General features: G+C 35.4%; 1 protein-coding gene across 9 annotated transcripts in view; it reads right to left on the bottom strand.

The window, feature by feature from the left end:
- RDX (radixin) overlaps positions 1-14601 on the bottom strand; it is an 87698-nt gene that overhangs the window by 45455 nt on the left and 27642 nt on the right. For 8 of the 9 annotated variants that reach the window (XM_049109980.1, XM_025465603.3, XM_035716710.2 and 5 more), the window contains 6 exons: positions 12995-13090; positions 12195-12469; positions 6576-6659; positions 6245-6391; positions 3992-4088; positions 3345-3508 (listed from right to left, as the gene is read on the bottom strand). In XM_049109980.1, the coding sequence (XP_048965937.1) occupies positions 3345-3508; positions 3992-4088; positions 6245-6391; positions 6576-6659; positions 12195-12469; positions 12995-13090 (863 nt within the window). The remainder of the gene's footprint in view (positions 1-3344; positions 3509-3991; positions 4089-6244; positions 6392-6575; positions 6660-12194; positions 12470-12994; positions 13091-14601) is intronic. The other variant, XM_025465604.3, reaches the window with a different exon arrangement.

Raw genomic sequence — 14601 nt, 5'->3', positions numbered from 1 at the left:
TACATTAATAATATTAAAAATTATTATACTAGGTACTATTTATTAAGCATGAGGTACTTTGCCAAATGTCTGTATACCACTGTCAGTATTTCTCACAGAAATCTTTGCAACCTTGAAGCTGGGTCCTACTGACACAGGCAGCCAGTTATGATTGGCTACATATCAGTATGTGGGTATCTGAGTCTAAATTGTCTCCATTTAAAAAAAATTGTTTTAAGATTTTATTTATTTTTCATGAAAGACACACAGAGAGAGAGAGAGACAGAGGCAGAAACAGGCAGAGAGAGAAGCAGGCTCCGTGCAGGGAGCCCGATGTGGGACTCTATTCAAGGATCATGCCCTGGGCCAAAGGCAGACGCTCAACTGCTGAGCCACCCAGGCATCCCAAATGTCTCCATTTTTAAATGTGGTAACAATTTTAGCTATTATAAAACATGTTCAGGAATTACAGAATGAGTTAGCATTTAACTTGGATGTAAATAACTGAGAGCATAGACTGCAGAGGCCAACAACCCCTGGTATATAACGTCAATTTCAATGCCAAAACCCCAAAGTTATGGGAGTTAAGGGGCAGAGAGTATGGCCACACATCCCAAGGTACTGTAGGGAAAGAGGTCCCTGACTGACCAGCTACTATTCTTGTCTGAGAGCTTCCAGCAGTACAGCTCTGAGCATTCCCCAAGTATTTTTGCTGGCTGCTCTGCCAATGGGCTTGACCAAAACTGTTTCCACATATACAGTTGTCATTTTTCTCTTTCTGAACTGTAAAACAGGGAATAAATGAAAACTTGGCATGCCATTTCTGAAAGACCTGCCATACCCCCATGTGGCTAGACTAATATAAAATATCCTTAGATGTTCAAATGAATTAAATAGCTACTAAATTCCTACAGTGTACAAGGCAGTCAATAAATGTCTGCTAATGAAAGACTGTAAAATGTATTCAAGACAGAAACCATGGAATTGTTATTGTGGGAGAAAAGAAACAAAGTCTTTCACTTTCATCTAAGCTTTAGAGTAACTCAAATACAGCACCATCACCAAATGGTACTTATTAATCATACTACATATACTAGAAGCCATACAGCACTCTCCTCTACATGTGAGAAATAAAGGACAAATCGGGGTGCCTGGGTGGCTCAGTTATTTAAGTGTCTGCCTTTGATTCAGGTCATGATCCTTTGGTCCTGGGATGGAGCCCTGCATGGGGCTCCCTGGTCAGCAGGGAGTCTGCTTCTCCCTCTGATTGTGCTGTCTCTCAAATAAATAGAATCTTAAAACAAAAAGACAAATGGAAAAATATATTTAATAATATAAATAATATAGCAACACCACACATAAGCAGAACAGCTGGACATTTTATGGAGTGATGAGTATGGAATGATTTTTTTAACTTGTAACAGGAGATCTTAGAGATGGGCCATGATGAAAAGGGAAGGGAGAAAGAGAGAATGAGGATAAGTGTGAATGTGCATAGAAGAAAGAAGGAAAAAAGGAAAAAAGGAAAAAAAAGCTTGTCTTTGAGAGAGACAGAAAGGCTACGATGGGTATGAATATATAGAAAGTAAAGCACAATAAAGAACTACTTTAATGAGCATGGAAGACTAGAATCACAACATGATCCTAAGCCACATGAGAGCAGTAAAAAATGAGTGATCCCAGTCAATTCAATATAGTATCTTTAATGATGGGGTAGGGATTACTAGAAAGTTTCATGCCTATATAAAAAATGTCTAGTGATGCAGTAAACTAAGGCACAGCCTCTAAGGCAGACAACCTGAGGAGAGCTATCTAAATTACACAGAATATTTAAGAAAAAAACAACTATGACAAAAACCCATCATTAAACACAAACATTATGTGTTTAGTAGCAAAATTTTATCCAGCAGAGCATCCACTTAATTCTTGGATTCATATCATGTTATTTCCTGTACATTTGAAATATAAGTTTAAATATGTTTATGGCCCTTCTGTTTTATTTAGGATCTACTCTATTTCTCAGAGTACTGTGTTATTCTACACTACAAAGATTTCCTCAATAAAAGTTAACTGTAGGGCAGCCCTGGTGGCGCAGCGGTTTAGCGCCGCCTGCAGTCCAGGGCGTGATCCTGGAGACCCTGGATCGAGTCCCACGTCAGGCTCTCTGTATGATGCCTGCTTCTCCCTCTGCCTGTGTCTCTGCCTCTCTCTCTCTGTCTCTATGAATAAATAAATAAAATCTTTAAAAAAAAAATAAGGCAGAGGATTTCATTGGAGTTCCTCTATAAAAAAAAAAAAAAAAAAAAAAAAGTTAACTGTAGGTTGGTCTCTAAATTTTTTCAAATAAAATAAAAAGTCGGGATCCCTGGGTGGCGCAGCGGTTTAGCGCCTGCCTTTGGCCCAGGGCGTGATCCTGGAGACCCGGGATCGAATCCCATGTCGGGCTCCCGGTGCATGGAGCCTGCTTCTCCCTCTGCCTGTGTCTCTGCCTCTCTCTCTCTCTGTGACTATCATAAATAAATAGATAGTTTTAAAAAAAAAATAAAATAAAATAAAATAAAAAGTCCAAATCAATCTAGAATCAAATTTGGGAATTAAGCCGCTGGACCCAGTAATCTGGTTCCAGGGTCAATAATAGGCTTTCATTCAGCATCTTTCCATTTTCAAAACTCTAATATATATTTAATAGTATCTTTTTTCAAAAGTCTAAGTGAACCTGGTTAAAGAGAAAAATCAGTGTTATTGGCAGGGGTACTGGTGTTGCTCTGTACAGTGACTTTTCACTTGAGTTCTGCAGTGTCATTAACATTGTTTAAAGCAAAATATCCAGCTGGGTGCCTGGGTGGCTCAGCTGGTTGAGTGTCCAACTCTTGATTTCAGCTCCAGTCATTTCAGGGTCATGAGATTAAGCCCCACATCAGGCTCCACACTCAGCACAGAGTTGGCATGTTCCGCCCTCCCCCATTTGTGCATGTGTTCTCTCTCTCTCAAATAAATAAATACATAAAATCTTTTTTAAAAAATAAAGCAAAATTTTTACTCAGCAATTCTTACCCACAAGCAAAACAAACTTGGAAAATTCCAAATGTATACAGTACACAAACCAATGTCAGTGAAAAGCAAGCATGTTAAAAAAAAAAAAAACACATCTATGAATTCATGAAAGTTACTTTCCAGAAATAACTGTCAAAGATTTCTAATTTGAAAAGTATATACACTCATTTTAAAAGAGAATAAGGCTAATACTCAATTTTAGTACAATGAAAACAATGTAAAAACGTAAACTCAGAGTATGTCAAAGAAACAGGCATTCTTAAATTTTAGACCATGTACTTGATTAAGAATCAAAGCCTTAAATTCCTTACCTTTCCAACTGCTTCTGATGTTTCTCCTCCCTCGCCTGAGCCTTCATCTGCTGCACTTCAATAGTATCAGGCTTCCTTCTTCGCATGTAGAGTTCATGGTTTCCCATACATAAAGCCAAAATCCGCTTATTGATTCTCAAACGAGGTGCATAAAAAACAAAATCCTAAACATAAAGTTTCTGAATTTAAAATCTTCCTGAAGGATAGTACTTCACAATAATCTGTACTAAATTTTAGTATGTGGTATGAATTCTAACGTCATATTACACACAGTTTAAAAATCATAAATTTCCCAACTCCTAGCAAATATGCCATATTTGCACATAATTGTGAAGTTTATCAACAAACAAGTGTTTTTAACTGCTTCTTAGGAATAGTGATTATTTTCAATTACCTCCTTATAATAAACATCACATACCTTATAGTTGAATCTCAGTTAAAATATTTACATGTTATAAAAAAGATAAAAACCTTGTATTTTTATTAACACACATCATTTTATCAGCAGTAAAGTAAAACTATGGAAAGGGAATGTTTCTCAGGAGCAAATCAATAAATGAAAAATGCTACTCTTCAAATGGTATCACAGCAAAGTGGCAGAAATTTAAAAAGAGTTAACACAGAAAACATAAAAGAATTTTACTTACAGGTGCCTTTTTGTCGATTGGCTTTATAACAAATTTTTTGTCATTAAATGAAATATTTCTGATTTCACTCCAGGGAAAACCAATTTTAGGTGTTAACCTTAAAAAATGAGAGCATTCCTTTAATTAAAAGCAGGAAACAAAAGACAAAATTTGTAACATTTTGGGGCCAAATTAGCCGAATGACTCTTCTTAAGAGCATAAGACTTTCAAATGCATTAACTTATATTTGTGAATAACATTAAAAACACTGAATCTCAGTATCTTTGAAAGGATTAATTTTATGGTATGTGAATTATATCTCATTAGAAAAAAATTTAGACATTCACATATACAAAAGTTTGGATAAATGGTAGAGCTGGATTTCCAACTTTAAGAAATACAAGTTACCCCCATCGTGCCACACTGCACATAAAGATTTAAGGAATCAAATTGGAATTTTGGGGATCCCTGGGTGGCGCAGCGGTTTGGCGCCTGCCTTTGGCCCAGGGCGCGATCCTGGAGACCCGGGATCGAATCCCACATCAGGCTCCCGGTGCATGGAGCCTGCTTCTCCCTCTGCCTGTGTCTCTGCCTCTCTCTCTCTCTCTGTGACTATCATAAATAAATAAAAATTAAAAAAAAAAAAAATTGGAATTTTGTTTCTGCTTTTCAATGTATTTTACTATTTCAGACTACCCATGAAATGTGTCAGTGTTATCCAATAACAAGTGTGCAAAAAGATTATGATACCCTTACTGGCCAAAAGGTACCTTGTTAGTCTTCTAAGAACAGAGTATGAATTTCTACCTATTTATAGTCCTTTTAATTCTCACACAGATTATGAACTGCAGCACAGCAAATAATTTTTCTACATAAAACTTTGTTTCTCACTATCCATGTGTTCTACTGTCCTCTACTGGCTGAGGGAACATAGTATTTAAGGTAACGTTGTACCACATTTACATGTTATTTTGAAAAATCCTAAAGCAATTTCCTCATATAATTCTCTCAACAATCTTTTGAAGTAAACTTGGCAGTTATATGAATTTCAAAGAGTTAACAACTTGATCATGGTCACAAAGGCAATTAGTAGCAGAGCTGGTAAAAGAACCTAACTAAGCTTTTAAAGTTATACCCCATTTTGATTTTTTAAAAAATCTTTTGGAAATATAAATAGATTTTAACTATTTTTAAAAAAATGAATCAGTACAGTAAGACCAAAATCCCCTTTGTCCATAATCTCCAACCTCAGTGACTCCCATTCTGAGCTAATCCCCTCTCTTTCATATTCCCTATCTTTATCTGTAATCATATCTATAATGGGTAGTCCAGGATAAATTAATTCAATAATTTTTAAAAGAAAGAAAAGCAAAATGATTTGGTCCACAAAAATTAGTCTCCAAGTTTTTGCTTTTCAAAAATTTCAAAAGATCATCTTCTGAATGACCTAGCATTTTAACTTGCTTTGTAATATAAATAAAAAATATCTATCAGAGCAAAATTAGTAGAATGCTCTTTTGGACTTAGTATATATTGTTAGAAATGTGTATTTTATTAGATATTTGTAATAATGAAACTAAATTCTATAACCAACCAGAATAAAGAGAAATGCATTAGAAAAAGGCATTACTGACATGGACCTAAATGCTTATGTGGTATAGCAAAGGAAGAAAGTATTAATAAGCAACTGTAGCTATCATTCCTAAAAGTATTTTAAGAGTCTGACATACTCTATATTAATACAAAAATTAATACCTGGTCAATTTCAAAACAAAATTACACTGTTCACTATGCTTAATACAGTGATATTCTACTTTACTGATGTCTGAAAATATTCAAAACAATTCCTGTGTCTTAAAAAAGATATTATAAAAATATAATAAATCATATATCAATTTGTTTCATTGCTCTTGACTTATGTCAATTAATTTCAATTAATATATTAATTTCAAGTTATATGCCATGCATAACATTTAAGGAATTATTCTTCACCTATAAAGCGAACAAATTTTAATTAATTTACTAGACAGAACTCACAAGAGATCATATAAAAGTGAATCATCATCCCATCTGAAAAATACACTGAGAAGTAGAATGCTGAAATGTTGCAAAAAATGGAGACATAAGATCTATATGGCATTAAGTAATCTTTTAAGTAGGAGGAAAAGAAAAAAAGTAACCAAGCCAAAAAAAGAACTTTTACAAACACAACCTAAGATTAAAGCCATATTAATCACTGATTAATGACCAGTTCACTGTAGCTAATTTACTCACTTGTCATCATGCTCATAAATATTCAGACCCAAAGCATCAACGCCTAGCCACAATTCAGTTCCCTTTTTATTTTTTATTTCAAAATAGTTGACTCCATACATTTCTAGATCTTGGGCAATCTTCAGGTATTCCATCATAGAATCTTCCCTGTTGAAATAAAGCTTACTGTAAAACATACTGAAGTAAAAGTAATGCCAAACAAATTACAAAAATACTTTGGATTAAAAATTAGCTTTATATTGACTCATATAAGTTGAATGATCTTTGGGGATAATCTGATGTATGAAATAAAAATACTTTAAGTTGAGGAAAAACACAGCCACCCAAATACCTCAGCATTCCTCTGTGCTCTTCATGCCAGTTCTGTATTCTTTCTTCCCACTGTTCTTTTGTCAGTTTGTGTTGTTCCAAAACACTATGAGGAAAAAAAAAAATCTATGAAAATGTTACCATGATTCAAAATTAATATTCATTTAAAAGTCTAGAATCATTCAGTATCTTAACTGCAGCAGCTGTCATAAAAATCTATATACATGATAAAATTGCAAAAACTAATAAATATATACACATACACAAATGACTGCATGTAAAAATCGATGAAATCTGAATCAGGTTGGCGTATTTTATCAATATCCTGATTGTGATATAGTATTCATTATGCAAGCTGGGAGAAGGATATTCAGAATCCCTTTATTTCTTACAATTGCATATGAATCTATAATTATCTCAAAATAATAATTTCAGGATCCTGAAATTATTTTAAATAATACATGTTTTTAAGACAGTTATAAAGATAGTCTATAGGAATTCAACTGTTTCAAATGAATAAACTACTGGGCCAAAAAAAGAAAAATGACTTTCTCATTATAAATAGAAAAATTAGAGAAGAGAGTAAAAATCAGAATTCTTGGGCCTTAATTTCTTCTTTTACTCTATGTATTTTCTTTTCTTGGTGGTAAATTTAATTTTCTTAGTTTCTACAAGTAATACCTTACATAAAATTATACAAGTGGAAAGTTTTACTTTTTACCACCCTATGTCCTCCAAATAATTTTTTATAGTTTTTTTTACTCTTCCAGTGTTCCTTATGCAAATATGTAAGCAAACATACTTTCTCTACTACTGATATTTTAACACCAAACCAGCAAATTCAACATGCATATAATTTACCTGCTCCACACTATAGGTGATTACAATTCTCCTTAAAACATATAGTGATAATTATACATTTTTCTTTACTGGTGAATCCTCAGATCCTACTTTACTAATAGCAAAAGCTGTGGCATTAAAATATTATTGTTTAGCTGAATAAAAATTTTACATGAAACCCGGGAGTTTTTGGCAGTATAAAGGAATCTCAGAATATAATCTTCCCTTGCACAAGTTACTCACCATGTAGAATGGATTCCTTAATGGGGTCTTAGACACACCATTAGATTCTTACTATGCACTGCTCCTTTTTCAATGTACCCTCTTTTAAGCTCTTGGCTTTTGGGGGAGTTTTGTCTTCCCCCTTAGGGCATTTAAGTTTCCACATTTTTCTTGTCTTTATACCTTCTCCTGATGCCTGGCCTCGATTGCTTACGGAAAGGAATGCAATCAGCCTTGAGACCATAATCAGTACAGACAACTGCTGGTATCATGATATTAACTAAATCTGAAGGTATGGGTTAATTAAATTGGATGCCACTAAGATAGATGTTATAGCTTTTTATATCCTGCATTTCAAATCTCATTTATTTGTATTTTATATAATTGCCTGTACTATAAATCTGCATGACTTGTTTGCTGGTATTCAAAAATTCCCACTTTCTTCTGTCCACATAAAGGAGTCCTTCATGCCTAAGGCTAATCTATCCAACTTGGCTTTAAACCTGTCTACTATCTGGGTCTTAAAAGGACTTCTCCCTTTCTCAGGATCGATCTATCTATCCACCATCATTTATGACAGGGCGCATATCTGTTGTCCCCTGCATACATGTTTATATCATCATATATACTTCTTTGTGTTACAGAGGGGAAAGGACCACATCCATGTTGCTCACCACTAAATGCCCAGTGCCAATACTGAAGAGGTACTCAAAAATTTGCAGAGAGAATAAAGGAATTAAAATAAATCAGTTCTTTCCCATCTTTTAAAGAACAGGTCTATGAACTCATCCTTCCCTAGCTTTTTCTGCTTTTTCACAACCAAACTTCTTCCAAGAGCTATCCATATTCACTATCTTTCATTTCTAAACCTCACATCCACTGCCCCTAATCCACCACAGTCTGGCTGCAATCACCAATACCATAATGAAGCTGCTTTTACTAAGGTCACTACCAATCCCCTTACTGTTAAACCCAAGAGACACATTAATTCTCTCTCATACTCAACCTCTTTGTTATTATTTGATGCTGCTGATCAGTCTCTCCTTAAAGCTTCCTTGTACCTTGGCTTCCATGACTAACAGTCCTCTGGTAGAATTCTTGACTCTCTGGCCATTTTTCCTCAATTTGCTTTACGGAATCCTCTTTCCCTGTACCCAAAAATTAAGTTCCAACAAGATCTGTCTGAGGCCTTTTGCTCATTCTGTATGTACTTTCAGGTCCATCTCCTTCATACCCATAAGATAATTATCTATTTGCTGATTATTCCCAAAACTGTATCTATCGTTCAGGCTGCTCTCCAAGAGCTAGACCCACACCTACAAATGAGTATTAGTTACCTCCCTCGGTTATACAGCAGATGTTTCAAACACAACCGATTCAAAACAGAAATCTTCCTCCTCTAAAACATATTCCTTTTCCCCATACCTTGGCAAAAAGGTATCACCAACTACCCAGATGCCCACGTCAGAAACCTAACCATAAAAACTTATTTCTATCTAGGCTCTTTTCAAAGGAGAAAGTGATACTCCCTGGTAGAGCTGGTTAACTACATCACCAGAGAGCTTAAAAGTATGGTGGGAGAAGAAATTGTTTATCTGGGCTTTTCTATACAAGAATTAAAAACAGCCATCAAAATCATCAAATTGTATGCGATTTATGATCACAAAATAACCTGATTACTAATTTCCCCCTCATACTTACACAGTGAGAAAAAGTGTGTATCTCATACACAGAATAAGTAAGTCACTGTGAAGGTATTTCCTCCATTCTAAATATTAATATTCTGATTTTATGATATGCTTATGAGTAAGCTTAGATAGCCTGAAATAGCCCTCCAAAGGCTACCAACTTGAAGAACACCTGACTGGACCTTCAAAATTAAAGACCAAACCCTGGGACGTCTGGGTGGCTCAGCAGTTGAGCCTTTGGCTCAGGGCATGGTCCCAGTCTGGGGATCTGGTTCGACATGGGGCTCCCTGTGGGGAGCCTGCTTCTCCCTCTATGTCTCTACTTCTCTCTGTGTCTCTCAGGAATAAATGAATAAAATCTTTAAAAAATAATAAATAAAAATAAAATAAAGACCAAATCCTGAAGAGCATGTGCTATCTTCCTTCTTTTTAAACAAAGTGGGTTATAGCACACATACATTTAAAAAAATTAAATTGTGCTTAAGTGTGATACCAGTATTTAAAAATATTTTTTAAAAATCACATGAGTATTAAAGCTAAGCCAATTAGTTCATCTGGTGCTCAACCACACAGCAATCTAATATAACATTAAAAGAACCACCATCTATGATATACCTGAGATTAAAACATGCCTATTCTTTTATGAATCATTAGGAAATTTTAAGGGTAATTTTGATTATATATAATATTTACCTTCTATATTGATTTAAAACATAATCTGTATCTTTTACTAAATAGAAGTTATATCTCAATTTTGGTATAGAACTGTGGAATCACTGTATTATACACTTGAACGTAACACTATGCCAATTATACTTTAATAAAAACTAAAAATAAATTAAAAAATTAAACCTCAACTAAAAGTAAAAACTAATGCTTATCTGAAATGAAATTCTATGGTGCCACTAATAAACTTTTAATTCAATGCTTTAAAAAAAATCTGAGACCGAGAATTTGGTGTTGGAATAATAATCAAAACTAAACATGTAGGCTAACAGGTATCTCATATTCCTGATTCTTTGGTGAAAAGTTCGTATTATTTTGCCCTCTGAGAAAACTGTTATTGTAATAGTATTACAGTGTAACAGTAAACAGTGTAACATTTTTTAAAAAGATTTTATTTATTTATTCACCAGGGATACAGAGAGAGAGAGAGAGGCAGAGACACAGAGGGAGAAGCAGGCTCCATGCAGGAAGCCTGACATGGGACTCGATCCCCAGACTCCAGGATCACGCCCTGGGCTGAAGGCAGGCGCTAAACCGCTGAACCACCCAGGGATCCCCAACAGTGTAACTTTTAATAATCAATTAAGGCTACCGTGCCTAATGATATCTTATAAAGCATATATTAATACAATACAACTTATTAATACAAAATAAACATTAATGGCTACAACCAAAGGAAACAAATAAAAGTAGACATGAAGTAGTTTTCTTACTTCATGCATATTACTTCTGAAAAAGAAACTATCATCTAAGAGTTTAAATACTATAAGGAAGTAGTGCAACAATGAAATTTTAGGTGAATAATACACAATTTTGCATTTAAAGAGATTTTAAAATTCAGAATTTGGATTAAGCGCAGTAACACCTTCTCTTCGAGTTCTTTTTTTTTTTTTTTTTTTAATTGTTTTTTTAATTTTTATTTATTTATGATAGTCACAGAGAGAGAGAGAGGCAGAGACACAGGCAGAGGGAGAAGCAGGCTCCATGCACCGGGAGCCCGACGTGGGATTCGATCCCGGGTCTCCAGGATCGTGCCCCGGGCCAAAGGCAGGCGCCAAACCGCTGCGCCACCCAGGGATCCCTTCTCTTCGAGTTCTAAAAGAAAGATCTCCAAGTATGCTACTCTTATAAACTGAGATATTTTAAAGTAATACTTGACACTGTATTTTTTGTACACTTCCTAGTTAAAACTGTGAAACATTTAGTTCATGTTCTATAATCATAAACCATAAGATAGGCAGAGCAGGATTAATGTTTTTTTTAATTTTTTAAATTTTTTTTATTTATGATAGTCACAGAGAGAGAGAGAGAGGCAGAGACACAGGCAGAGGGAGAAGCAGGCTCCATGCACCGGGAGCCCGACGTGGGATTCGATCCCGGGTCTCCAGGATCACGGCCTGGGCCAAAGGCAGGCGCTAAACCGCTGCGCCACCCAGGGATCCCAGAGCAGGATTATTATTCCCATTTCACATATTCAGATACAGAGGCTCAGAGATTTCTGGTTATGCACCTAAGTTCACATATAGTAAAGGACAGAACTAATACTCAAATACTAGGTCTTCTGCCTAATGATTTTTTTTCCTATGTCATGCTATTTTAGAATGACTATTATAGAAGCAGCCATATACTGAATATGAGAGCAGAGCACTAGACTAGGGAGTCTAGAAAATGAGTTTAAAACACCCTTTAGGGTGTGCCTGGCTGGCTCAGTCAGAAGAATATGAGACTCTTGATCTTCAGGGCTGTGAATTCGGGCCCCACAGAGGGTTTAGGGATTACTTAAATAAACGTAAAACAAAACAAAAACATTTTAAAAAGTTAGAAACTTAATTGTATAGAAGAGATATAGTCTGGCGCTTATTATTCTCAAAGTATTGCTGAGGCACCTATCTGCCTGTGTGAGAATTTTTACCAAGCAGCAGCAGTCACACCCTCCCCCAAGCCCAAATTACCACTACTTCCATTTACTGCTTATCCTGTGGGAATGAGGAGAAGAGGCAGGAGGTTTAGGTGAGTACACCACATATAAACCTATGTAGCTACTGGATCATGACTTTTAAAAGTATATTCTCTCTGATCCAGCTAGCAACCTAAGAAAATATTTTATAATTTACAAATTTCTGAAACGTCACTCTTCAGAGAACATAAAAACATATTTCACTTACCGCTGGGGTAGGAGTCTATCATTAGCCAGGTAGCCTGGTTTATGAATCTCTTTATTATAGTCTCCGTATTTGGCTTGGACAGCATAGGAAGCCAAAAGAACTGCAGTTTCTGGCGGACAATAGATCTCATCATTTAAGATAGCTTCCTTAACTTGCAAGAAGAAAAGTCTCTGGGTTATTTCTTGAATTAATTCCTCAGAAACATCTTCAGGAAAGAATTTAGCTCTAAATTTGAACTGTAAAGGATTCTCTTTTTTAACATCTTGCTGTGTCACCTGGAACAGTGATTTCAAGCATAATCAACAAAAATCGCAAGTTCACATCAAACTCTTTTGAAGAAAGTAGGATGTGAAACACAAACAAGATTCTAAATCCATAAGACTAGTGTGCAAGACTCTAAACTTATAAAAAGGTATGTGAGAAAAAAGATTTTATGCGCTAACAAATGTCTTGACCTATGACTCATACATAGGTCCTGTCTTATAACGAAACTGAAATTTCCCTTGAAAAGCTTATCCTATAGATACTCAAATCAAAGTCAAAACAGTATTCAGTTACATCTAATAAACCTTTATTAGGTGTTAAGTTTTCAAACAGGTAAAGTGAACATTTCTTTTTTCTAAAACCTAAGTTAATGGTAACTTACTGAATTAAACGACATAACACCTTTAATAACTCAGAGATAATTCTAATTGTAAAAGGAGACTTGAAATTAGACTCTGAGCTTCTCTAGTACAAATTCCTGATCACAATAATTTCCAAGTAATTTAATTATTAGCTTAGTTTTATACCTATTTTACCTTTTTATTTAGTTTAAGCCATGTAGAATAACCTTTGCTGTCCACATACTGCAGTCCAAAAAACCACACCTCACGCAAACCAACTGTTTTCACCACCTTAAAAAAAGAGGTTCAATTTCAGTTCAACATTCACAGTCTAATTAAATAATATATTTCAAAAGAAAAACAAAACTACATGGGCATTATAGGTATATTTATTTGCTAGAGTTCTTTCTTAAACAGAAATATAGTAATTAAAAGAACATTTCTTAAAACCTAAATTCAGGTTTTGTATATTTTGTCTCATTTCAATCTTATTTGATCCACTTTTTTTTATTTGTTCTCATCTCCCATCATGACCCCAATAGATTAACAAGAAATATGGGAAATAGATACAAAACTACCATAATCCCACTATCCTATTTCAATGTATTCCTACAACTACACAACTAAGTAGGCAAAGCATAGTATCATTTTGGTGATAGGAGTCTCTGAGGACATTTAAAAGCCAATACCCCAGGTTATCCAACTGGTCATTTCATATCCACTTCTACTACCCTTCACTCACCATCAGATATTCTGTTCTTCCCTTATTGAGCAATAAACAATTCTTGGAACTTGCTCCAACTGTACCTTTCTACAGCCCTGCTCACATTTTTTCTTCTGCCTAGAATGTTTCTTCTGTATTTTTACCACCCAGTGAATAATTTATTCCTCAAGACCCAGCTCAACTAACAAGCCTTCTGTGAATAAAGCTGTCCTACTATATAGAGAAAATTAATCACTTGATGTTCCCATAGTATTTTATCTATACTGTTACTGGAAAATTTACTCTATTATAGGGGTATCAAGGGGTGCAGGGGGCCCTCTATTATCATAAAGAACTGTATGATTACTGGTGTGTCTATTTACCCTCCCTTCACTGCTTAAAACTAAGAACAGACATTACTGCCTTATTCATCTCAAAGCATGACTGGCCTGTGCCAGACACTCAAAGCATTGGAATGGCTAAAGTGGTGAGTGAGGACCCACCTAGGAATGCACCAACACTTGCAAAAGCATATTTAAAAAAAAAAAAACTCTATTAAAACAAAATGAGGCAAATGAGCCAAGAGAGGTGAGAATTTATTAATATTGTAAAAGCTTTACAGAAAGATTCAACATTAATTTTTTTCTTTAGAAGATCTTCTCTATTTTAGAAAGAGAATGAGAAAATCTGCAAATAGGGTGAGGAGCAGAGGGGGAGGGAGAAAGAAGGGGAGAGGATCTCCAGCAGACTCCATGCTGAGCATGGAGCCAGACATGGGGCTCCATCTCACGACTCTGAGATCATGACCTGAGTTGAAACCAAAATTTGGATCATTGGTTTTTTTTTTTTTTTTTTAAAGATTTTATTTATTCATAGAGACACAGAGAGAGAGAGAGGCAGAGACACAGGCAGAGGGAGAAGCAGGCTCCATGCAGAGAGCCTGACGCGGTACTCGATCCAGGGTCTCCAGGATCGCGCCCTGTGCCAAAGGCAGGCGCTAAACCGCTGCGCCACCAGGGCTGCCCCAAAATTTGGATCATTAACCAACTGAGCCACCCAGGTGCCCTTCAACATTAGTTTTAAAGTGATAAATATTCTT

The sequence above is a fragment of the Canis lupus genome, chromosome 5 (assembly GCF_003254725.2).
Source record: "Canis lupus dingo isolate Sandy chromosome 5, ASM325472v2, whole genome shotgun sequence".
NCBI lineage: Eukaryota > Metazoa > Chordata > Mammalia > Carnivora > Canidae > Canis > Canis lupus.
Note: the sequence above shows the minus strand (reverse complement) of the source record. Positions and strands in the feature narration are given on the sequence as shown.